At 45.5% G+C, this 25,926-nt stretch overlaps 1 protein-coding gene across 1 annotated transcript in view; it reads left to right on the forward strand.

Moving 5' to 3' along the window:
- The window catches only part of ANKAR (ankyrin and armadillo repeat containing), a 381,604-nt gene that overhangs the window by 176,330 nt on the left and 179,348 nt on the right, over nucleotides 1-25,926 (forward strand). The window contains 1 exon segment of the mRNA XM_029605998.1: nucleotides 20,788-20,995. Coding sequence (XP_029461858.1) covers nucleotides 20,788-20,995 — 208 coding nt within the window.

The raw sequence follows: 25,926 nt of genomic DNA on the forward strand, positions 1-25,926 counted from the left end.
CACTTTCTACAGTTTCTCAACAGCTCAGCCATCCTGGATCGCAGTTCCAGTGCCTGAGAGACTACAGCCTTGCCAGGCATATCAGCTCACTACTGCCACCTCTGGTGGTTTCCAAAAACCTGTTTAATAAAAGAACTAAATTGTGTCTGACTCCATACTCAAGCCTAGCCGGTGGTCCCTCTCGGGATATCCTCCAGGGGCCGTGGTCATCTGCCACCGGCCTATGGATTCACCACTACTATCTCAGATTCATAACAGATTGCTATCTACCAGCTCTAACACAGAGCTTTCCCAACAGATTGCTATCCCCTCACGGAGTACCCTAATAGAAGCGGAATATACTGAATCTGAGACACTACAAGAGGAGCCATTCATTCAGATTGCTCCTCCCATCTACGCCAAGCTTTCTTACCAGATTTATTACAGACTGCTAACTCCTCCCTCTTCAGGAGCTCACAGTCTAACTAACACCAGATTTATTACACTGATGTTAAGTTCAACGTGATGCTGAACTTCTTACAGAGGGATCTCCAATATTTAACCGCAAATTGCGGCCCGCAATCGGAGACTATTTCTTGTGGTAGTCCATGAAGACGAAATACTTGTGTCAAGAATAATCAATTCTGGGGCTGATGGGAGTCCAGGTAAAGGGACAAAGTGGGCCATTTTTGAGAAATGGTCTATTATGACCCAGATTACAGTATGCCCTTTTGAAGGAGGTAGATCCACGATGATGTCTGTGGAGAGACTAGTCCAAGGCTCGGTGGGTGCAGGTAGTGGTTGGAGGAGTCCCCAAGGGCGGCCAGTCGGAGATTTTTGCTGTGCGCAAACTGAACAGGAGTCCACATAATCCCGGGAGTCTTTAGTCATACCAGGCCACCAATAGTGCCTTCGGAGCATCTCGAGAGTTCGGGCTCGACTGGGATGTCCGACCAGCTTGGAGTCATGAGCCCAACGAAGGACACATTCGTGGAGACGGCGGGGGACCACCGTCTTCCCAGCTGCAATTGATATGCAGGCTGGATCAATAATATGCATGGGAGTCTCAGGTGTGTCTTCTGGTTCGATGGAGCAAGAATGCGCATCTGCATGAAGATTATTCGCCGCTGGGCGATAGCGAAGCTTGAAGTTGAAGCGTGCAAAGAACAAGGCCCAGCGGGCTTGTCTTGAGTTGAGTAATTGGGCTTCTTTTAGGTGCTCCAGATTTTTATGGTTGGTATGTATCGTGAACTTGTGTTGCGTCCCTTCAAGCCAGGAGCACCATTACTGGAGAGTGAGTTTCACGGCCAGGAGTTTGCGGTCCCTTATGGTATAATTTTGTTTTGTGGAAGAGAATTTATGTGAATAGAAGGAACATGGAACCAGGGTTTCCTTGGCGGAGTATTGGCTCAGGACCTCTCCTGCCCCAATAGCGGATGCATCGACTTCAACTATGAATTGGCGGTTTGGATCTGGGTGGCATAGACACGGCCAGTGCATAAGGCCTCTTTCAAGGCATGGAACGCTGATTGGACTTTGGGGCTCCACATTCGGGAATCACATCCTTTCCTCGTCATAGCGGTGAGTGGAGCGGCCAGCGTGGAGTAATTAGCGATAAAGTTTCGATAGTAATTTGTAAACCCAAGGAATCTTTGTAGGGCTCGGAGACTCACTGGTTGAGGCCAATCTCAAGTACCCTGGAGTTTGTTGGGGTCCATGGTAAACCCTTGGCTAAAGATGATGTAGCCCAAGAAGGGAAGGCTGGGTTGCTCAAAAAGGCACTTCTCCAGTTTAGCATAGAGATGGTGATCTCTGAGGCGCTGAAGAACTGTTTGAACTTGGGAACGGTGAGACTTCAGATCTTTGGAGAAGATTAGTATATCATCCAGATATACTACGACGAAAGAGAACAAAAGATCCCGGAAAATCTTGTTCATTAACCGCTGGAAGACTGCAGGAGCGTTGCATAGCCTGAAGGGCATTATTACGTACTCGTAGTGTCCGTCTCTTGTGTTGAAGGCGGTTTTCCAGATGTCCTCAGGTTGAATTCGTACTAGGTTATATGCCCCACGTAGATCTAATTTAGTGAAAATTTGCGTACCCTGTAGGCGGTCAAAAAGTTCACTGATAAGTGGGTACCAGTCCTTACGGGTTACTGCATTCAAGCCTCTGTAGTCTATGCATGGCCTCAGACTGCCATCTTTTTTCTTTACGAAGAAGAACCTGGCGCCTGCCAGGGAGGTAGGTCTTATGAACCCTTTGCTAAATTTTCTTTGATGTATGCAGACATCGCTTGAGTCTCGGGGAGTGAAAGAGGATAGGTTCTGCCCTTGGGAGGCGAGGTCCCAGGTAAAAGTTCTATGGGGCAGTTGAACTTCCAGTGTGGAGGCAGGATGTCGGCGTTCTGTTTGGAGAATACGTCTTTAAATTTCATGTATGGAGTAGGTAACCCAGGAAGAGTAGTAGAACTTAATACCGATATAGATAGAGATACTTGCCGTAGACACTGGACTTGGCACCAAGGGCCCCACTGGGTGAGTTGCAGGGATTGCCAGTCAAAGTGGGGTGCATGTAACTGGAGCCAAGGAAGGCCAAGGATTACACGGAACAGGCAAACTATATACACCGAGGTGTCGACCCGATTGCCAAGGCGAGGTCCTGGAGAACTGGCCTCGCCTTATATAGTACTAGGACGTGATGTCATAGGAATGCGTCCGAGCTGGGTTTCCTGCGCTTGGCCCTTTAAAGCTGGAGACGTCGGCCGCGCGCGTGCCTAGGGGCGGGGCCGAAGACATGGATGACGCGGAGCCCCTATGGGAGCTCTGCTGAGAGGCCTGCGGCGTGGAAGAGGCCGAGGACGCCTGGGGAGAGCATCGGGGACGTCGGGAGCTGGCGGCAGCAGCGAGACCGGAGCTGGTAGAGGGCAGCACGAGGTGAGCAGGCCCGGTCACGGCACCAACGTGGCCGGGACACGCAACCACACCAGTGGGTTATGCACTCCTACCAGCCGATGGAGACGGAGTAAAGCCCTGCCACGACATCAGCCCACCAGTATTTTCCATCTCCAGCAGATGGTGGACATGCATCTCCTTATTGGGGATTGCTTATAGTAAAAAAAAGGAAGAAAGAAAGAAAGAGAAAATAGGAGAAGATAGAAGGTTTTGGCACACTGTTTGTGTTACTGAGGCGACACCTGTTTGGTCCCTCCCTTGGATGAGCGTTTTAAGTCTGGTTGCCTGGCAGGCTTAGACTTAAAAAAAAAAACAGAGAGAAGTAGTTAGAGGACTATGGGGTGCTCAGCGGTGAAGGTTTGGGCCCTTTCCCCCCATAGCTGGAAAAGAGAATGAGGGAGTGCTCGGCAGTGAAGGCTTGTGCCCTCCCCCCCACAGTAGCTGGTGACCCAATCGTGTTTTCAGCCAGGGAGGGCTGAACTCAGGTAAGGTTTAAAAAAAAAGAGTAGGGAAGATTTACTCCTCTCTTGTTCCTTACCAGTTCTTCTTCCCTCGGAGTTCTGCATCTCTTATCCCCTTTCCCTCTCACTTCTCTGGGGAGTTAGTGTAGAGCAGAGGTGGCTCAGGTTTGGCGGATTGAGCAGCCTTTGGCCAGACTTTGTTCCTCAGGCTTGTTTCCATCAGCCGCGTGGTAGGCCACTGCGGCGATTTTTCCTGTGTACAGGTGTGTGCGCTCATTCTCGCCGTGCAGCAGTGTATTGATGTAGGCATGCACATGCACGGGTACTTGTGCACATCAGCCTATGATGGTGTACACATTTGCGCATGGGATTATTTGTGTCTGTACGACTGTGGCCTAGTTTACGTGGAGGTACTTGTGCACATATGTTATGTGGGGGAGTACTTGTGCTAGTATGACCACGGTCTACTTTTGGTTGTGTATTTGTGCGTGCACTCCTGGGCACGGTTGGTGGGCATGCAAGAGGCCACCTAGAGCCCAGTGCAGGAAGATTATGGCACTGGGGACAAAAAAGGTCTAAGCATCTTGCTGAATGTGAGACTTGCCATATAAGGGCAATCCAGCCATTGTTTTCTCTTCGCCTGTGTCAGCGCTGCGGACTATAGTGACTCTGGAGGGAGTGGGGCGGAAGTTGATACAGCAGATGTATCCCTCCCCCCTTGTTCCCGATGGCAGAGACATCTCTGAGAGAAGGGTTTGAGAGTGTCAAGTTTGAGGCCATGGGCCTCAGTATGGATCCATCCTCCTTTTCCTGGGTGGACTTTTTCCAGGACCTGCAGTCTTTTTTGCAGGGGTGCCCAGCGGAAGTGAAGCAACCTACTAGGAAGGGCTTGCATACTCAGGATTCCCATTTGTCATGCCACAGGGAATCTGTCCCTGGTGATATTGAGGGGGTGTGGATCATAATATATGTTGTTCCCAAGTGAATCACTATTCCAGTGGAAGGAGGAGCAAACGATGCTCAAGATAGGAGGATTGAGGCTGTCCTTAAGCAGGCCTTTGGGGACATGGCAATGAATTTTCAGATTGCTTCATGCTCCCATCTGGTGGCTCGGGCTGGTTTGCATCCCTCTCAAGAGACACAAGGAGAGGGGTTCCAATGGCAGATTGGTGATGGAACCAGGGTCACATACTTGGTTCCATCATATCAGTCACAGGCCCAACATAACCACGCCCTCTCTCATACTCAAGTTAGAGACCTTGGGGTTATACTTGATAACCGTCTTAACCTAAAGAGTATGATTAACACTATAACCAAAGATTGCTTCTTCAGACTACAGGTATTAAAAAGACTCAAACCCCTTTTATATTTCCACGACTTTAGGACAGTTCTTCAATCATTGATTTTTGCCAAAATAGACTACTGCAGCGCGCTCTTCACAGGATTACCCAACTCATCCATCAGGCCTCTCCAGATGATACAGAATGCTGCAGCTAGAATCCTGACAAGCACCAACCGGAATGATCATATTACACCCATCCTCCGAAATCTACACTGGTTACCAGTCAATTACAGAGTCCTTCACAAATCTTTAACATTAATACACAAATTCATCTATAATCTCCTTTATCTCGACCTTGAAATTCCATTAAAACTCCATACTTCTAACAGGCCAATGAGAGAAATATCCAAAGGAACGCTACAAGCCCCTCCAACCAAAGCCACACGACTCATCGCATCCAGGGACCGAGCATTTTCGACAGCAGGCCCAGCCATCTGGAACAACCTCCCTGCAGAACTTAGGCTGGAACCTTGCCTGCTAACTTTTAAGAAAAAACTCAAAACGTGGCTGTTCCGCCAAGCCTTCACAGAACCCTGGGATACACATTAGGCGTTATCTACCCATGATTAATGGATCCTCCCCTCCTCTGAATACCTTGACAGCATGGATACCGACTCTAACATGTGGACTATCTCTAGTCTGGACTACCTCTAGTCCGGAATTTGTTTCTCTCCCTTTAACTTAACTTTATATTTCTCTTCTAGCTTCCTAAGCTTCCAAGTTCACAGTCCTCGTTGTAATGTAACTTTGTTTTTTTCTTCCTTTATCTAGTTATTTTACCCCTGTTCGATGTAAACCGTCCTGATATGGTATTTAACCATGAAGGTCGGTATAGAAAAATGTTAAATAAATAAATAAATACTTAGCCAATGCAGGCTGTGACTTGGTGTGGACAGCTGCTAAAGGGGTGGCTTCCATAATAGCAACTAGATGCTAGTTGTGGCTGTGAATTTGGTCAGCTGACACTATTTCCAAGTCCAATCTCACAAGGTTACCCTTTAAAGGTTCTTTTTTATTCGGGCCGGAGGACAAGAAGGTGGCATCATGTCCTTTGGGAGTGAATGACTGCTCCAGGGATTCCTCTTGGTTTCGCCCTCTCATCCCTTTGGAAGGTCTCAATGATTTCGGCCTAGAAAGCCTCTAAGGATGTGGGCTCTGGGACCAGAGCACCTCGATCTTCACAATGAAAGTGTGATGGCTCACCTAATTGTTCAGGAGATAGGCAGGCATCTATCTTACTTTTTTTTTTTTTTTTTTTTTAAATCTTTATTTCTGAAGTTTTACATAACAGATGTAACAACACCATAATAACTCGTGAGAAATGGTACCATAACAGAAACCCCTCATAGGGGGAGGGCGAAAGGCGTTGGTGGAGCACCTCAAGCTTTGGAACAAATGACACATCGCAAACTATGAAAAACCTTTTGTCCACACACTACCTTTCTCCTTCCCCATCCCCATCCCCTCCTCCCACCCACATAGCACTGATTATAAGAAATAATGAAATAATGGTTTTAACGATTTAAAGGAATTAAGGAGCTCAGGTAGTTGAAGGCACTGAAGCATCTATAGAAGCACAGAAGCTTCATTGTCCAGACAAGCGGGAAATCAGTATACCCCCTTTCTCTGCGAGCAAGGAGTTCGTAAGTCCAAAATTAAGTCCAAAGTTAAGTCCAAAATTTTGCTGCGGGCCCGAGCATTCAAGGAAAGAAGATATGGTTTCCAGATTGCTAAGAAGAGGTCATATCTCTTGGCCGAGGACGCTTGCTTAGCTGAGAGATGTTCATAGATCGCTAGTTTATGTAGCCGCAGCCTCCAATGCAGCACTTTTAGAGGGTCGTTATCAGTCCACTGAGCTAAGATTGTTTGTTTGGCCAACAGGAAAGCCTTGCACAAAAAGTCATGTTGCGCCTGACGGCAGTTCCCCAGCAACAAATCTTTCATGAGATGCAAAATACAGAAGGCAGGGTCTTTGGGCAGGTCTCGGGTGAGAAGGTGACTGAGATATCCAAGAACTTTATCCCAGAACAGTTGGATCATCGGACAATCCCAAAAATTGTGGTATAATGTCGCTGCAGTCATTGTGCATTTGAGACAGGATGCGGAGCTAATTATCTTCCATTTATAAGCCACATTTGGAGCAATGTAGATTCTATGTAACAGTTTATAATGAGATTCCCGTAATTGCACATTTTCCACACTTTTCGTGATGGTTTTGAAGCAATTCGCCAATTGGACTTTGAAATAGTGCTAGACATGCCTTGAGACCACATGCTCGCCAATGAGGTTATCCTGTTTGAAGTTTCCAAAGGGAGTAGGACTTTCACCATTGAGGCACATGACATTTGTTGCTGTCGGGGAGAAAAACATTTATCCAAGATCTCTTGATCAAAGCCCGATGTCGGGTGTCCCTCCCAATTTTGCAGGAAATGTCGTATTTGGAGGTAAGGCTACTACCCTTATTCAATAAACACACACACGGTTAATGTGACTCCAGCATTGCTCTATGCTTCAATGGCAAGAGGAAATGTGGGGAAAAGGATCTGCATTCACAAATAAGTGTGGGAGTAGCTTGCTTGTTGCAGCGGTTACTACCCCAACCCATATTAGCCTGATACTTCACTTTCAATGCTTATCCAAGCAGCTCTCTGCTTCAATGGCAGGGGGAATAAAGAAAAGAGGATTTATATTCAAACAACCAACAAGGGCTAAACTGCACAGGCTGGAAAAACAAATAAGCGTGGGAGTAGCTTGCTTGTTGCAGCAGCTACTACCCTGAGCCAATCATGCCTGATACTTCACTTTGAATACATATACAGCACAGCTCACTGCTTCAACGGCAGGAGAGAATGAAGTAAAGAGGATTTATATTCAGAAAACAACCAACAAGGACTAAATTGCAAAGACTGGGTAAACAAATAAGCATGGGAGTAGCTTGCTTATTGCGACGGTTACTACTACTACTACCCCTAACCAATTAGGCTTGATACTTCACATTGATGCAGCTCCAGCACCGCTCTCTACATCAATGGTGGGGGTGGAAGGAAATTAGAACCTAAAAGTTACCAATAAGGGCCCTGACCTCAGTAGTCAGAGTAATAGATAAGTATGAGAAAAATAAATATGAAGCTTGCTGGGCAGACTGGATGGGCCATTGGTCTTCTTCTGCCGTCATTTCTATATGTTTCTATATGTAAGCAAAGAAGCTTCTCTGTGATAATCCAAAAGCGGTTTGCAAATCTGCAAAAGAGCATAAGTGGTTGCTGGAAGCATCTAGAAGCTGGGAGACATGAGTGAGACCTGATGCTCTCCATTGATTGAACGTTGAGTTGTCCCAGCTAGGGAAGAAAGTGGGAAGACCTACAATAGTAGCATAGGTTAGTGTCTTCCAAGAGATGTGTAGTTGTGAGCAGGTTCGTTTCCATGCCAACCGGCAGGGCACAAAATAAGGAAAGATCCGAACGTGAGCAGGCAGGGAGGAGAGCGTGGCTGCCAAGATATTTTCTAGGGCTAGTGGCTTGCACCAGGCTTGAAGCAATCCCTTCAGTATTAGAGCGTCCGTGGATCCTAACCAGTCCCGAATGTGACATAACAGATGGGCCACATTGTAACGATGAATATAAGGACACGTCAGTCCACCTTCATGGACAGGGCGCATTAGTATCGACAGTCCAATCCTAGCTCTTTTGTTACGCCAGAGGAATCGTTGGAGGATGGTGTGTAACTCCTTGATATGAAGCAGACTGGCAGCATTTGCATGACATAAAGCCACTTAGGCAATTCTATCATTTTAAAGAGTTGTATCCTCCCAGACAGGGATAAAGGTAGATTCGTCCAATCCTGTAGCTTCAGCTTTGTCTTGGCTAATAACGGGATAAAGTTCACTATATAGATATTGCCTATTTCTACTGGTATGTGGATACCCAGGTATTTCATTGTGGAGGTGACCCTCTTGAGTGGGAAAGTACCAGGCTAGGCCAGGTTAATTTTTAGTCCTGAGAACGTGCTAAATTGTGTTTGTAAGTGCAAAATGTTAGGTAGTGAAGTAACTGGGTTTAACACAAATATGAGGACATCATCAGCAAATGCTGCAATCTTAAACGTTTCCATGCCCACCTTTAAGCCCTCTTTTCCCTCATTGGCATTGATGGCCCTTAACAGTGGGTCAAAGGATAAGATATAAAGAAGGGGAGAGAGAGGGCACCACTGCCGAACACCTCTATGAAGCTCAAATGGGGTAGACAGTAACCCATTCGCTACGATGATTGAGCGTGGATGTTGGTAAAGCATCCTTATATTTTGTAAAATGGGGCCATGGAACCCAAACCTTTGTAACACTGAAAATAGATAGTCCCAAGCCACCCGATCGAATGCTTTTTCTGCATCAAATCCTACCCCAAGGCCGGTATATTGTGGGATTTGCAGTGTGTCATAGCCACCCAAAGGCTAAGGAGATGGTGGCTGACCTTTCTGCCCTGCACAAATCCAACCTGATGGGCCGAAATTAAATGGGGTAGGATCCCACTCAGCCGTGTGGGATCCTACCCCCTGTCCTTACCACCTTTTGGGAGGACAGTGATATAGGCTGTAGTGGCGGTTGTTGTGAATCCTTCCTGAGAAACTGCCGAAAAATAGGACTGTAAGGTTTCACCTATTTCATTCTTTAAAAGCTTATAATAATTGGCGTTCAAGCCATCGGGACCTGGTGCCTTATGGGATTGACTGGAACTAATACCATCCCAGATTTCCTGTATGATAATCGGGGCATTCAGAAATGTCAGCTGCTCAGCAGTCAGTGTAGGTAGGGAAAGATTATGAAAGAAACTGTTCCGCTGTCCCCTCTGGAGGCTGTGGCTCTGCAGTATAGAGAGTTTCATAAAATTGCCGAAATAGCTCGCAAATTTTCTGGCCTGAAGTGTGCCTGTGCCCCCTGTCATCATTAAGGGCTGCAATAAATGCAGAACCGCGTTGCACCCGAAACTGGTTCGCAAGTAGTTTACCCATTTTGTTCCCAAAACGGTATAACTTATGAGAATAATACAGGATAGCTTGTTGGGTCCGCTGGTGAATATAACAGTTGAGAGTGTATAATAAATCCCTGTATGCCTGCTTTGTTTGACTAGTTGGATGGGCTATGAACTTATGTTTGACTATTTGCACTTATTTATTTATTTTATTTAAAAAGTCTTCTATACCGATGTTAGTCGAAACATCACCTTGGTTTACATGGAACAAAAGCAACGGAAATTACAAGTAACAGGGGAAGGGTAAGGGGTACAAAAAGCCATAAGGAGAGCAGATAAGCATAGGAACAAACAACAAGTGAACTATAATGTCATAAGAACAAGGTCATAGTCAAATTCAGGTCATGATCCATCACAATTCAATATTCATCAAGGGTGTTGGGGAAAGGCTTGTTTGAATAGCCAGGTTTTGAGCTGGGCTCTGAATTTGGTGATGCAAGGTTCAAGTCTGAGGTGGGTTGGGAGTGAGTTCCAGTGCATAGGTCCAGCAATGGAGAGCGCCCGATCCCTTGTAGCTGTGAGGTGTGCTTTCTTTAGGGATGGCACATGGAGGGACCCTTTGTTAGTGGTCCTTGTCGGACGATTCGAGCAGGCAAATTGGAGGGGATCTGCCAGCCAGTTGGAGTGATGGGAATATAAGGCTTTATGTATAATGGTCAGGGATTTAAAGAGGATGCAGGAGGGAATAGGAAGCCAGTGTAGGTCCTTCAGTATAGGGGAAATATGGTCGTATTTGTGAGCGTTGGAGAGGGTTCTGGCTACAGTGTTCTGTAGCATTTGGAGGGGCTTTAAGGAGGAGTAGGGTAGGCCACGAAAGAGGGAGTTACAGTAATCCATCTTGGATGCCAGTGTAGCCTGGACGACAGTGCGGAAGTCACTAGCGTGAAGGAGAGGTTTCAGGTTTTTCTCCCTAAATCTGTAAGTTGTTTACTGGCCAGTTTCTTCTGCCGGATAACATATGCTATAATATCTCCCCTTAAAGTAGCCTTACTGACCTCCCAGAAGAGGGTCGGATTGTCTTGGTGTTGTGAATTGTGTAAAAGATATTCTTTCCATTTTTCCTGGATATAGGTTCGAAAGCCTTTGACATCACAGAGATGCGCCGGGAAGCACTATCTCTGCTGAGACTGCAGGGGACCGCCTAAACCCGCATCTGCCCAGATCATAGCATGGTCAGAATATTCCTCTGGCCCAATCTCTGCCACTCCAATTTTATTGAAACATTGCGGGGATACTAAAATATAGTCTATCCTAGACATGGAAATATGGGCTCTGGCAATATAGGTGTAATTTTTTGTTTCAAGGTGAAGCACCCTTCAGGGGTCTACTATCTGTAATTGCTGGCAAAGGTATGGTAAGCCTTTGTGTGTCATGGTTTTAGATTGAGTTCTGGGATTGGAGCGATCCAAACTAGGGTCTAGAACCTGATTAAAGCCACCTGCCAGAAATAGCAATCCCTTTTTATGTAACAAATTTTTTGCACCAGATTGGTGAAGAAGCTATGTTGGTAATTATTAGGAGCAAAAACACTGCATAGTGTGACTTCCGTACCAAATAACTTCCCTGTCACCAGGACGTATCTACCCTCCGTATCAGAGATTACCTGTTCTTCTTCAAAAACAGCATTTTTCCCTATCAAAATGGCTGTTCCCACTTTCCTGTTCGCTGCCGGGGAATAGTAAACCTTTGCCACCCAGTCTCTAGTTAACTTTTGACTTTCTGCAGTAGTCAAATGAGTTTCTTGTAAAAACGCTACTTTTGCATTATGCCGTCTCAGCGATTGCAAAACGTTTGCCCTTTTGATCGGGGATCCGAGACCTGCCACATTCCATAAGACACATCTTAGTTTTTCAGCCATGATTAGTGTTGGGATGGGTTCGGAACTCATCAGCAGATTCTCCAAAGTGAAACTGTATGGGACACACACCCCCCCCCTCCAGCCCAGGGGTGTCACCTTTTTGTCCCATATAGAAACTAACAGGTTATGCCCGCTACCCACAATAGTTAGTACTGCCTCATAATATACAACAGAAAGCCCCCAATAGGAAAAAGCACCAGCGCATCCCAATATTCCTCCCCACTCCCCACCCTTTAGTCCCCAACAAACCCCTACATACCCATTGAATCCCTCCATATAATGGAGGTACGAGACCACCTGATAGTTCCCTACCGGCTCCCCCGCCAGTGTGCATACGGTAGAACTGAAACAGAATCATCAAACATTATAACAGAACATGATTCTTGCCCCAGACCCGAAGGCTAGGATGGGTCACATGCCTTAGCCTCCTGAGATATTGTCATTCTCCCTCTCCTTGAAATGACTTAGCATGTAAGTTACTGAAAGGGTTCAACCTGTGTCCAAATTGTCAGTAATAAACTGCTTCACCTCCACTGTTGATTCAAAACTGCTCCAGATCCCTCGGTACTCCAATTGGAGCTGAGCCAGGTATTGAAGGATAAACTTTATTTTCCTATTGAAAAGATCTGCACATATAGGGGAAAATTCCCTGCACCGAGCAGAGACTGCTGCAGAGTAATCCTGAAAAATCATTATTCTGCTGCCCTCGTAGGTCAGGGTGTCACAGCGCCTGTAGGCTTGCATAATTGCAGTTTTATGGCAAAAGTTCAGAAATCTGGCGATTACCATCCTGTGTTTTGAGGCCTCCTGAGTCCTAGTCTCCAGTCTGTGCGCCCTTTCCACAACTACTGCGCCTGCCAAATCCATTAATCCCAGCTCTTGTAAGAGCCATATTTCCAGCTTTTTAGCAAGCTCCCTTTCAGGGACTGTCTCTGGTATCCCCACAAACCTTATGTTATTCCTCCTAGATCTATTTTCTAGATCTTCTACCTTGTTTTCCAGGGAGATGACTCTTTTTGTTAAAGCATCATTTTGGTGATGAAGGGTCTGGGTCTCAGCTTCCACATCTGCGATCCTCTGTTGTGTTTCTGCTACCTGGGCTTTGATTTCTTGCAGCGTTTCGTTTCCTGTAGTAATTTTTTGGCCTAGCTCCGAAAATCGGGGTTCCAGGGCCTGCACCACCGCGTTGGTAACTTCCCCCACCAGATCAGGTTTCTCGGAAGGTTGGCTGGGGCTTGGTGGGCTGGCGGTGGCCATTTTGTTTTCAGGTTGCCGGCTTGCAGTTTTTTCTTTTCTTTGCGGCTTAGCCGCCATCTCGGGCTCCGTGCAGGTGAAAAAATTATCGATTGTGGTCTGCACTGTCCCCAGTGTGGCTGGGTGCGCCACGTTTCATAAGGGAGCGCAAGTGAGCCCGGATATTCGGCGGGGGAGCCGGGAGCATGGGCAGCCTGCTGCCTACCCGTTCATCAGGTCACGTGGTCTCATCTATCTTACTTTTATCAGAGATTGTTCCAGATTACAATGAACCAGTGAATCCTGGATGTGATAAGAGACGGCTATGCTCTGGAATTTCTCTGAATTCCTCCGGATTCTTTTATGGTCTCTCCATACAACTCTCTACAGAAGAGAGTGGCTGAGGGGACTACATTAAGGAGGCTGTTGGATTTGAAGGCCATAATTCTTTCCCAGATCACAAGAAAATATGGGGCTCTATTCCCAAGAAAGAGGAGGGGACTTCTCAGGCCATCCTGGATCTGAAAGGGGTCAGTCGACATTTGTGTGTGACTCATCTCCAAATGGAAACTCTACTTTCCATAATATTGTCAGTACAAAAAGGTGCATTTCTCACATCTCTCGACCTGATGGAGGCATATCTACATATTCCCATTCACTGGGAACATCAATGTTTCCTGCACTTTGCCGTTCTAGGACGTCATTATCAATTTCAGGCCCTGCCCTTTAGACTGGCTACCACGCCCAAGATCTTCTCCAAGGTCATGGTGGTGGTAGCGGCATCTCTTCATAAGGAAGGGATTTTAGTCCATATGTATCTGGATGACTAGTTGATTCGGGCCAAAAGGACAGAAGAGAGTCACTTGGCTTCTTGCAAAGTGATCTCCTTGCTTCAGGATCTAGGCTGGAAGGTGAACTTGGTCAAGAGCAGTTTACAGCCATCTCGGACACTAGAGTATCTCAGCGTGCAACTTGATACGGAGCAGGGCAGAATGTAGCTGCCAGAGAGTCATATTCAGATGTTAATGGCTCCAGTTCAGGCCTTGAAAAGAACTGTTTGCCCACAGAGTGGTCTTATCTTCCAGTCCTTGGGTCGATGGCAGCCATATTGGACATTGTTCTCTGGGTGAGGGCGCACATGCGGACCCTCCAGCACACCTTGAGACTCCGCTTATCTTTGAAGGTGAGCATCTAGTTGCAATGGTTGTTACAAGTAGATCATCTCAGAAACGTTAGTGTTCATGACAAGTATGAGTCAAGACTTGGTGGTGCAAGGTTGCTAGAGGGCTGAGGAATGGCAGTGGACCATCAATCGGTTAGAAGTGCGCCGAGCTGATGGAAGCTTGAGGGGGTAAGGATAATGTCAGACAATGCCACGACAGTAACCTACATCAATCATCATGGCAGAACCAAAAGCTAACAGGTATCAGTGGAGGTAGATGCACTCATGGTGTGGGCAAAACAATATATCTAGGATCTATCTGCCTCCCACATTCCCAGGAAGGACAATGTACGAGCCGTCTTCTTCAGTAGGCAGGAGAGTGGGAGTTGGTAGACGAAGCCTTTCAAGTCATAGTGGCGTACATTTTACCCACAGTCTTTATATCAGTTATTACCTTCCCCCAACCTAAACAACACCCCCCCCCCCCCAAAGATACCTCCCTTTAATAAAGCTAAATGTTCACATATTATACATGTGTGTGTACCTTTAGCTGGGTTAAGGGTGGACAGTTTTTGGATAGCCCTTTACTCGATATATACCCAGTACGAAGGTCTGTCCAGCTGCAGGCCACTGGTAGAGCTTGGCCAATAGATACACTCTGCAGGAGTTTATCTTCCTCCTTTAGGGCGCACAACAGTTGTTGCTATAATATAGCAAGACAAAAGTGCCCACAGAACGGGCCCTAACTTAACAAGTATCTTAGTTGAGATGTGCATACTCTGTCTCTTGCTTCCTTTACCAGTCCAGGCTTCACTTTATAATAGTCCGTCTCCTTTGCAGCAGTTGTTACGGCTAGACTGTTCCCTCCCCCAGAGCAAAAAAAACAAACAAACAAACAATCAAGGCTTTTCTTTCAGCACTGTTCTTTCTCATAATTAAATTCTTAAGTGTTTGCAACTGCCAAAGTCCATAGTCACTGCAATTAAACTGCTCCTCTCACATAGCAAAAGTGTGCATCAAAAATAAAATAACAATAAGCCCATTGTGAATCAGTAAAGCTTCCGTCTTCCTCCATCTCTTCCTGTTCATCTGATAATTCTGTTGCTTCCACTTCCATGGGTTCAGGGAGAGTAGATATCCCCACTCCCAGTTTATGTGCAGAGTGTGTCTGCAGTACCTTCCTCTCTTCCAGATTCTGATTCTCCCCAATTTAATTCACCTATGTATCTAGTGCAGAGCTTTCCAAAGTGTGTGTCGCGACACTTTAGTGTGTCGCCTGAGGTGTGCCGGTGTGTCACGCAAGCCCGGTGCACGTGACACACCGGCAAGTGGGAACCAATGCAGCTGCCGGTGGACCTCATCCCACTGGAGGCTGAGCAGTGAAGTTTCGCTGGGCTGGGCTGTGCTGTGTGCCGGAGACACACAGCATGAAGATCGTCAGGGCCGTGGTGGAGCTCACATCACCACGGCTCGAAGAAAAAGGTCACGCAGGTGGTGCTCCTCCTTCCTGCCCACGCGGCCCCGGAAGAAAAATGTTGCCGGAGTTGCACGGGCAGGAAGGAGGTGAAGCATCAGCCACTTGCAGAAGAGGAGCAGCAGGCTGAGAGGAGGAGGAGGCCCGGTAGCAGGGTCCCCACCGCGGATCGGCCCGCGAAGAAGAGGGACACCACTGCCGCGGATCGGCCCACGAAGAAGAGGGACGTCACTGCCGCGGATCGGCCGTGAAGAAGAGGGATGCCGCTGCCGCGGATCGGCCCGCGAAGAAGAGGGACGCCGCTGCTGCGGATCGGCCCGCGAAGAACAGGGCCGCTGCAGAGCCCATCCTGCAGCGACCCGTGAAGAGGAGCCCAGAGGTAAGAGAGAGGCTGAGGGCCCGTAGAGTGCGTGTATGAGATGAGTTGAGAGATGAGATGAGTTGAGAGACTGTGTGTGGGAGTGAGGACCTGAATGTTTGCAGAGACAGCATGTGAGAGCCTGTGTGTGTGTGAGAGAGACAGCATGTGCCAGTGAGAGCCTGTGTGTATGAATGATTGTATGAGAGAGAGCATGTGACAGTGAGAGTCTGTGCTTGAGCAAGACAGCATGTGGGAGTGAGAGAGAGCCTGTGTATGTGAGAGTCAGACAGCATGTGCAAGAGAGAGACTGTGTATGAATGATTGTATGAGAGAGAGCATGTGACAGTGAGAGCCTGTGCTTGAGCAAGACAGCATGTGGGAGTGAGAGAGAGCCTGGGTGTGTGAGAGTCAGACAGCATGTGCAAGAGAGAGACTGTGTATGAATGATTGTATGAGAGAGAGCATGTGACAGTGAGAGTCTGTGCTTGAGCAAGACAGCATGTGGGAGTGAGAGAGAGCCTGGGTTGAGTCAGACAGCATGTGCAAGAGAGAGACTGTGCATGAATGATTGTATGAGAGAGAGCATGTGAGAGCCTGTGTGTGTGTGTGTGAGAGAGAGAGAAAGCATGTGAGAATGAGAACCTGACTGTATGTTTGAGGGAAGAAGATAGATGGAGAGAAAAGAAATAGAAAAAAAAGACAATATGAAAGGAATTGGCAAAAAAAATAAGAAAGGAAAGGTGGAACAAAAAAGCCTGGGACCAACCGATAGAAAACTAAGATCAGACAGCAAAGGTAAAAAAAAAAAATTACTTTTTACTGATTGGCACATGTAATTTTTGGTAATGTGCAAAAGTAGCATTTTCTCTATGCGGATCTCACAATGTACGAGATCAACATGGAGGAAGTGGAAACCCACGGGGCCTACACAGAGGAGGCAACAGAATGGGCTTCAGTGCCAATAGCAGCAATCATCGCCTCCCAAATAGCCATGCGGCATCAGTGACAGTGATAGTGGCAGCAGAGGAATGAGAGAGGCTCTTGAGGTTGCTGGCAAAAGAAAGAGAGGGGGTCTGCCTTTAGTGTGCATGTGAATGAATGGGAGTCTGCCTGGGGGTGTATGTGTGTGAATGCATGGGTGCCTGCCTGAGGGTGTGTCTGTGTATGAGAATGTATGGGTGTCTTCCTGGGGTTTGTATGTGTGAGAATAGGTGCCTGCTTGTGTGTGGTGTATGTGTGTGTGTGTGTGTGTGTGTGTGAGAATGAATTGGTGCCTGTCTGGGGGTCTGTGTGTGTGAGAATGAATTGGTGCCTGCCTGGGGGTCTGTTTGTGTGAGAATGAATGTGTGCATGCCTGGGGGATGGTGAGGGAATGATGTGAAAATGAATGGGAGCCTGCCTGGGGGTCAGTTTCAGTGTGTGAGAGTGATTGGGAACTTGCCTGGGTGTGTGTGTTTGTGTGTATGTGAGGGAGCCAGAGAGAGTGAGAGCATGAGTGTGTGAGAAAATCCAGGGGAGTAAGAGTTTGTGGGGGGCGGGGGGGGGTTGTGTGGAGGGGGAGAGAGTGTCTTAGAGCCTGAGAGTGTGTCAGTGTCTGCGAGAGCGAGAAGTTATGGTGGGTATAAGAGCATGAATATGTATGTATATGACAGTGTATGTGTGAGAGAGAATGAACATGTGAGTATGTGTGAGAGAGAGAGGATAACCTCCTAATCCTTGACAATATCAGGGTGACTGGAAATCAAGAGCTCCCACGTATGGACAGCAGGGGCTTTTTAAAATCCTTATTAGTTTTAATTATTGGGTGTTATTTGATATATGTGCTGTTTTTAAATATTTTATTGGTATTTGGGAAATTGTAAAAAATGTATATGATTTTAATTAATAGAAATTCTATTTATCAGTAGTTTTAAAATATTCTTTAATTAGTATGGTTTTACTATTATAACTGATGCTTTATGTTTCTTGATTTTATTTGTTTTATGAGGAATGGTGGTTCTGTTTTTCCATTGTTAATACACAGAGTCTGGCTTCTTGGGGTTTCCATGTCAGTTTTTGTCAATTTTGTGCTCCTTTATTCTGTATTTGGTGAGGGTCTGTCTCTGCTCTGTGTGTGTGACCATGATGAGAGATTCTGCTAGCATAGGGATCTATAGCAATCGTGTTTGTTTTGTTTCCTCAGTAGGTGGTGTATTGGTATTCTAGGACCCAGTGCAATATTTACCCTTGCTTATTCACAGGTAGGGTTATTGTTGTTTGAGTCCTTGATGTTATTACTGTTATGTTACAATGGGATTGCAGTATAGATTTTGAGTGTCTTTTTTGCGAGGTTTTATTTTCGTTCACAATGTGCCTGGCAGTGGAAGGTGTTTGTGCTGCTGTTACTGTGAGGTGACACCAGAATTTGAAAATATCTTTTAGTATGATGAGCTGTAAGGGAAACATCCAAGCTCCATTGTTTGGGGGAATTTCAGCGGATGCACAGAGTTACAGAACTGGAGGTGCAGGATTTATATTGACATTCTGTCCCTTCCTATAAATTCCAGTCTTCACTCTCATAGCCATATAGAATTAGTTGAATGAGGCTATCAAATAATTATATAGTGTGAAACTGGCCAGCTTTTTAAAATTACGCAGAAGACCCTTTGGACTTTCTTATTAACACCAAATATTCAAAATCTGTGTTCATCCCATCAAGCTCATATATCTCATTAAAGAGGTAAATTGAATAACACAATAACTTTGTTTTATTATTGTTATTCATAAATTAGAACAATAACATTAATCTTGGAATATTATATATTTTTAATATAAATGAGAGGTTTTCACAAGATAGGTTTGTCGTGAAACATTTTATTATGTATATATTTAAGGAAACATACATAAATTGTCGAAATACATTTAGTTCGTTTAACCTTTAACCTCTGGTTTGCTAGTAAACTGAATTACTGTGTCCCGAAATTATGTTTGTCTAAAAAGTGTGTCACCAACATGAAAAGTTTGGAAAGCTCTGATCTTGTGAGTGTAGAGTCCCTACCCTCCCTACTTTCAGGGACTCCTCCCCTAGACTCCCATATAGTGAGGCTGCTATGGAACCTGGGAAATGTAGTCCACTGTATTTCTTTCTTTACTCTAGGGGATCTAACCTTGGGCTGTGCCCTGGGTAACTGCTTCCTGGTGGCTTTATATGGTGTAGTAGCTGCCACTTGTGCTTCCTCCTCACCACACCAGGTAAATAGGGTTGCCAACTACCCGGTTTTGAGCTGGACAGTCCGGTTTTCTGTTGACCTATACAGAGTTTGGCTGAAGTACTGACTGGACATTAAAAATCTGGCCCCTTGACAGGCAGCTTCTTTCCCCTACAGCCCTGCACCACTTCCTATTTACAGATGGGGAAGGGGGACTAAGGAAGAGCAAGCAGCACCAGAGCTGACCTGCAGCCCTGCCCTACCTAACTCCTCTCCCCATGCTGTGCAGAGTGGAGGTGGGATCTCACCTGAGCACACACTCCTTAGCACTCTCTGTGGCTCTTCCCCCACCTCATCTCTCAATTGTGACTGGAAGCTGTGGGGAGAGGGGATGGAGGATACAGTTCAGTCTCTCCCTCCTCCTGGCTGCTCTAACAGCACTTCTTGCACATCTCAGGAATGCCTCAGAGAAAAGAAAGAGGCATAGAGAAGGCAAAAAGGATGGAATGGGAAAGAAAAATAAGAGGGTACAGGGAATGGAAAAGGGAGATGGAGGGGAGAGGCACAGGCTGGAGGGGGGGAGATAGGGAGGTACACAGGCTGGATGAGAGAGCTATAGGAAACACATGAAAAGAGGGGCCACAGGGAACGAAGGAGGGAGTGAGACAGGAGGATACAGGGCCTGGAGGGACAGAGACACAGAGGATGGAGGAGAGAGAAAGAGTCAATAGGGCACAGGAGATGTTGGAGGAAGAGAGAGTAGGGGAACAGGAGCTAAGGATGAAAAGAGACCGGAGGCACAAAGAAGAGGAGAGAGAGGGGGCACAGGGCCTGGAGGAGGCAGGAAAAGAGACACAGGAGGGCACAGGAGACAGTAGGGAGAGAAATGGGGGCAGTGGGAGGGGAAAGAGAGACAGACAAGGAACAGAGGGAAAAGAGAAGACAGAAGCAAATTTATAGACAAATTTATGTTAATATTGGAAAGGGATGGAACACCTTCTCCTCCTAGTCCTCGAGTGTCCATCATGGTCCTTAGAAAAGTTGGTAACCCTACAGGTAAATGACTTTTGAAAATTGCCCTCCTGGAGGAATAACCATCTTTCGAATCTGCTGTTTTCAAGTGCTTCTTTTGAAGAAACCTAGCCCCTAGGTAAGGTAACTGCATTTGTAAATTCAGTTATTGTATAGTAAAACCTTTTGTTTTTAAACCCAAACTTTATCCATGGTTTTGAATCCATGTAACCTGGTTTGCACTGTGATGTCATCAAACATTATATAAGCTGACTTTTCACCAGTTGCTAAGTTTGAACTCATAAAGGTTGAAATGCTTCTCTTTTTCTTTTTTCATTGCCCTCGATTCTGCAAAATTCAAAGGTGTGAAAAAATGTTACATAAGCACCAATCTTGATGGGCAAATGCCAAATCAGCCCTGATATCTTTTTCATGTCATGAGAAAAAAAATTCTGTTGGCTCTATATTTGGCCATTTCTGTAACAGTAAATTTTGCAGAATGGAGAAAAGAATGTTATTAATTTAGAGTAATATTAAATGTTTTAACTAGACTTTCCTTTTTAGGGTTATTAATGTCAGAGTTATAAACATTCCTCTTTTTAAATTAATTTATTTTTTTAGGAGAAATCTGGCTTGATTCATGTGAGCTGTTCAGCCAATCCAGTGATTGGATTTTGTTCCATCCTATTGTTGGAAACATCTGTAGGAAACTTCATGGTACTAATGCAACATTTTGTCCACAGCTACGGGACCTACAGCTCTACATTTGGCATGTCAGAGTGGCTCTCTTGAAGTTCTAACGTGCCTTCTAGCTCTGAAGGCAGATTATTTGTTCACTGACCAACGTGGGTGGATGGCTATACACTTTGCCGCATTCTACGATAACATCCCCTGCTTCAGGATTCTTTACAGAAAAGATCCTGCTCTGTTGGAAACAGAAACGACAGCAGAGTAAGTCAGCAAGGCTTTGTTAGACTGTGTAATCTGCAGGACTTGTAAGGTAGCATTATAGAAACCTATAGACATTGTGGGGGTAATTTTTTAAAGAACACTTATATTAGGCAGCAATTAGGCCGGTAAGTTACACCAAATTTGATAGAGGACTTATGCCTATAATTATTCTACCAAATTTACTTGCAACTGTAATATGCACAGAAACATTTTAGAAAAATGTATGTGCATACTTGTTAAAATGGAAAATTATTCACATAAATCCAAAACCCTCCCCTGCTCTGCTTCCAGTCTTAATTTTCTTGGTAAATGTAACAGGGCAGGTAGAACTACAACTCCCTGCATACAGTGGGGTAAACTCTAGACTGGATCAACCCTGTTGGGCGAATCTGGATCCATTTGGCAAACCTAGCAAACCTGAACTTAAGTTACACAAATGTTCAAAGCAACCTACACACATATATTGGTCTTGAAAATGATCCCACCAAAACTACCAGTGCACAATTGCACCTGTTACTATGTGTGCAGATGTTTCTGGAAAATTTACGTGCATGCTTTTGAAAATGCAAAAGTATTCTGAAGACCAAACCCTGCTCCCAGGAACACCTCCGCTCAGTCCAGGTAAACTCGCATACATAAAGGTTGTTCATGCATATTGGGCAGGCCTAGAAAAACATGAAAATAAAGATATAGAAATACTTGAAAAAATAAAAATAATATTAACCAAAGAAAATAAAGATGCACAAGTATATACCTATGTAACAGGATCACAATATCTGTAATTAAGTCCCTATGGGACTTCCTACAGGTAATGAAACAATAATAAAGATAATGGTAGAAAATGTTTGTAAATAGTAAAAATAAAAAATATACTGTATCTAAAAAGTAATAGTAAAAACACACTGTTAAATATCTGATATAAAGAATGTAAAATAGAAATCTATTAAAAAATATAATTGAAACATGTAAAAATAATTACTAAATTAAAACATTTGAAACATAAAAATATAGTCTAAAAATGTACTTAGAAATGTTTCAAGAATATAAAAGGCATTAAGGAAAATGTTTTCTCACAGGACAAGCAGGATGGTAGTCCTCACATATGGGTGACATCACAGGATGGAGCCCTGTATGGAAAACGTTTCTGTCAAAGTTTCTACAAAGCTTTGACTGACACTGGCACACTGAGTGCACTGAGCATGCTCAGCCAGCAATTATTCCTGTGAGGCACAGGTGTCTCCCTCAGGCTTCTTTTTTCCACTCTGCAGTAGAGCTCTGTGAGAAATTCTAAAACTTTTTCCTCACGGAAATACTTAAACCTTTACTTCACAAACACTTTTTCCCGTCGATAGCAGGGTTCAATTAGCCATGCTGTCATGGGATCTGTCAATCAGGTCCGGGAGGTGGAGCTTTACCAAGCAGAGATTTAGATTTTAGCTCTCTGCGACTGCGCGTGTGTTCCCGCGCAGGAAAGTAACAGATTCTCCTCAGTCTGTTCTTTCCGCGAGCGGGATCGCACGCGGGGCTGACTTCTCCTGTTTATTATTTTTTCTTGAAATGTCAAAAAAGTTGGGGTTTAAACCCTGTACCTGTGGCAAGGTAATGTCGGTCACGGATGGCCATGACCGATGTTACCGATGCCTGGGGCCAGAGCACAATTTACAAAATTCTGAATTTTGTGCCCGAATGTCCCCAAGAGCCCCAAAACAGCGGGCTTATAGGATATGGGAACATTTCAGTTTTTCGGAGCCATCGGAGGCTTATTCTTCGCCTGGCCCCTCGACAACAAAGGCTCCATCGCAAAAACGAGCGTCGTCGTGGGATCCTCAATCTCCAGACTTGGAAGTAAGGACTTGCCGGGACGACATAGGCCATCGGATCCGAGAGGACAGAGAGAGCCTTAGCAATCGGCACAAGAAACAATGGAGCCTAAACCTTCGGTGCCTACGACTTATGCACCCAAAGTACCTTCTGCACCCAAATCACCATCGGCGCATAAAACTTCTGCACCCAAAACGACATTGGCGCACAAGACATCGGCGCACACAGCGCCAAAAACATCCGCGCACAAGGCACCAAAAACATCTGCACACGGCGCCAACTATGTCTGTGTGCACGGAGCCAAAGACGTCTACGCGTACAGTGTCGGAGCCGTCTGCGCACATATCGCCGGACACTTCTGCGTGCTCGGCGCCGGAAACATCTGCGCGCATGGCACCGAAGACTTATGTGTACAAGTCGCCGTATGCGCACAGCCTACAGAAAACATCGGTGCACATGGCAGCAAAGAAATCGACGCATAGTGGACTACAACAGTCCAAACACCCATATCATTCAATACCACATGGGTTAAAACGAAGACATCAGTCTCCAGATGTACCTCATTCTACCTCTTCAGATTCCAATTCTACAGAAGTGAAATCAAAACGTGTAAGACGATCACCGTCGAGAAGTGGAATCCACACAGGATCATCGTCACGCCATCACCATAGGCAATCACGTCACTCACATCAAAAGGCTGTGAAAATGAGGGACACATGGGAAGTGAGCTCTTCTTCTTCTAGGTCATCTCACGCACGAAGTGTAAGCACCTTATCTCGTAGAGACATAATACAAATCACTTCCTCTGCTGCATCTACAACCTAAGATAATTCTGTTAGGACCACAGAAGGCAAGATGGGGAAGAAGTATAATGTGCCAAGTGCTTCCCCTCAAATTCCTCCGGTGCAACCTAAAGCATGTGAGTCACCAAAACAATCTGGTCGTTCAACAATGCCTCCTCAAACAAAAGAGGCATTTTTCAATTATCCCAATCGTTGGCAGGGTTTTATGAAACTCTTCAATCATCCTTTAAGATGTATAACAACCTATCTGTGAGTTCCCCAGAACACAGTATACATACCTCTAGAGAACTGTCGATGGAACCTCCAGCATCCCCAATAACAAAACGACCAATTTCACCGATTCAACAGCAAGATTCACCTATCGATTCTCTGTCTCCGCAAACATCCCCATCGTCATCTACCAGATTCCCATCAGATCTGCAGGAACAACCGCATGAACCGTATTCCCCTCTAGAGGACCTGACATACCCAAAATATTTAGAAAAATTGGGCACGACATTAAATCTGGAGGTCCAAAAGGAGACAGACCCTAGATCAGAAACGTTTGGTCTCCTAAAGATTTTCGATGCTCTGGGAGAACCAACATCTCTTCCACCATAGGAATTGTTACATACCGTCTTACAGAAATCTTGGGAAACACCTTACTCTCTGTCAGCGGTTTCAAAAAAGACAGATATAAAATTTCGTATGCGGAAAACATCGCCTTACTCTATGCCACAACTACCACATGCTTCAATTGTAGTAGAGTCTGCAATGCAAAGATTCAAAAAAGCAAAGTCGCATACCTCATATCCACCAGGCAAAGACAACCGATATTTAGATGAGTTTGGAAGAAAGATGTTCCACAACTCAATGTTGAATGCCCGCATTATGCACCATCAATTCTACATGGTACAATACCTATATGAATGCATACAAGCCACAAAAGGTATGCTTTCCTCGACGGTGGATCAGATACCACCGCCTCTTCATGACATGGAAAGTGTTCTCGACACCTTCTGCGGTCAATATATAAGGAATTTGAAACATCTTCTAGGGCGTCAGCAGCAGCCATCGCAGCCCATAGGATGGCATGGTTACATTCTAGTACGATACGAGAAGATTTACACGAGAAACTAACGAACCTCCCGTGTACAGGAGACAACCTGTTCGGAGAACGATTTCAAGACTCAGTCGGCAAATTAAAAGAAGAAGCTCTAGCAGTCCAATCCTTAACATCACAACCTCACTACTCGACCACGCGTCATTATGTGGGATCTACTCTTAGACAATCCTGTGCCCGTAGGCCTTACAGGTCTTATCAGTCCTTTCGTACACAGACGTATCCATCTTACCAGCGTCCGCCGCCGCAACAACACAACCCAACTCAACGTAGGGGTAAACCACGTAACCAAAGACAGCAGACACAACAACCGGCTGCTGCAGTAAAATCAACGCCATCTTTTTAATAACCTAGCCACCACCTCTACATCAAGCACCACAGAGCAGAATTCATTCTTGCCTGGCAGCCTGGGAGAGAATAACAATTGATCAATGGGTTTTAGAGATAGTACGACATGGCTACCAACTCCAATTTACTACAAAACCCATACTACCCCACCTTCCCACTCTAAAAAGTCAAAGCTTCCAACCACAACTGGGGGAGGAGATTGCTTTGCTTCGCAAACAGCAGGCCATTCAACAGATTTTCCCGAAGACCCGACAGACAGGGTTTTATTCCCCATACTTCCTCATACCCAAAAAGTCGGGTGGCCTTCGCCCCATATTGGATCTATGGGAATTGAACAAATTCCTGACCAAAGAGAAATTCAAGATGGTATCGTTGAAATCGATCCTACCTCTGATTCAACCCAACAACTGGATGTGTTCCATCGATCTGAAGGATGCTTAAACACATATTCCAATCCATCCATCCTCTTGGCATTACCTATGCTTTCGCTATGGCCATCAACACTACCAGTTAAAGGTTCTTCCCTTTGGACTATTGACTGCACCCAGGGTTTTCACCAAATGCATGGTTGTGGTGGTGGCTCATCTCAGACAACAGGGTATGACCATCTTTCCATATCTGGACGATTGGCTAATAGTAGCCTCGACCCCGGATATCTTACTTGATCACCTCCGACGGGTGATACAGTACTTACAGGAATTGGGGCTAGTGATCAATTTTCAGAAATCACATCTCCAACCAACGCAAAGACTACAGTTTATAGGAGCAGGCCTAGACACTGTTCGCAACTGGGCATATCTCCCAACAGAAAGAATAACACAACTACATCAACTTCTCTACTCGTTGAACAACACTCA

This window comes from Rhinatrema bivittatum, chromosome 6 (assembly GCF_901001135.1).
Source record: "Rhinatrema bivittatum chromosome 6, aRhiBiv1.1, whole genome shotgun sequence".
Classification (NCBI taxonomy): Eukaryota; Metazoa; Chordata; class Amphibia; order Gymnophiona; family Rhinatrematidae; genus Rhinatrema; species Rhinatrema bivittatum.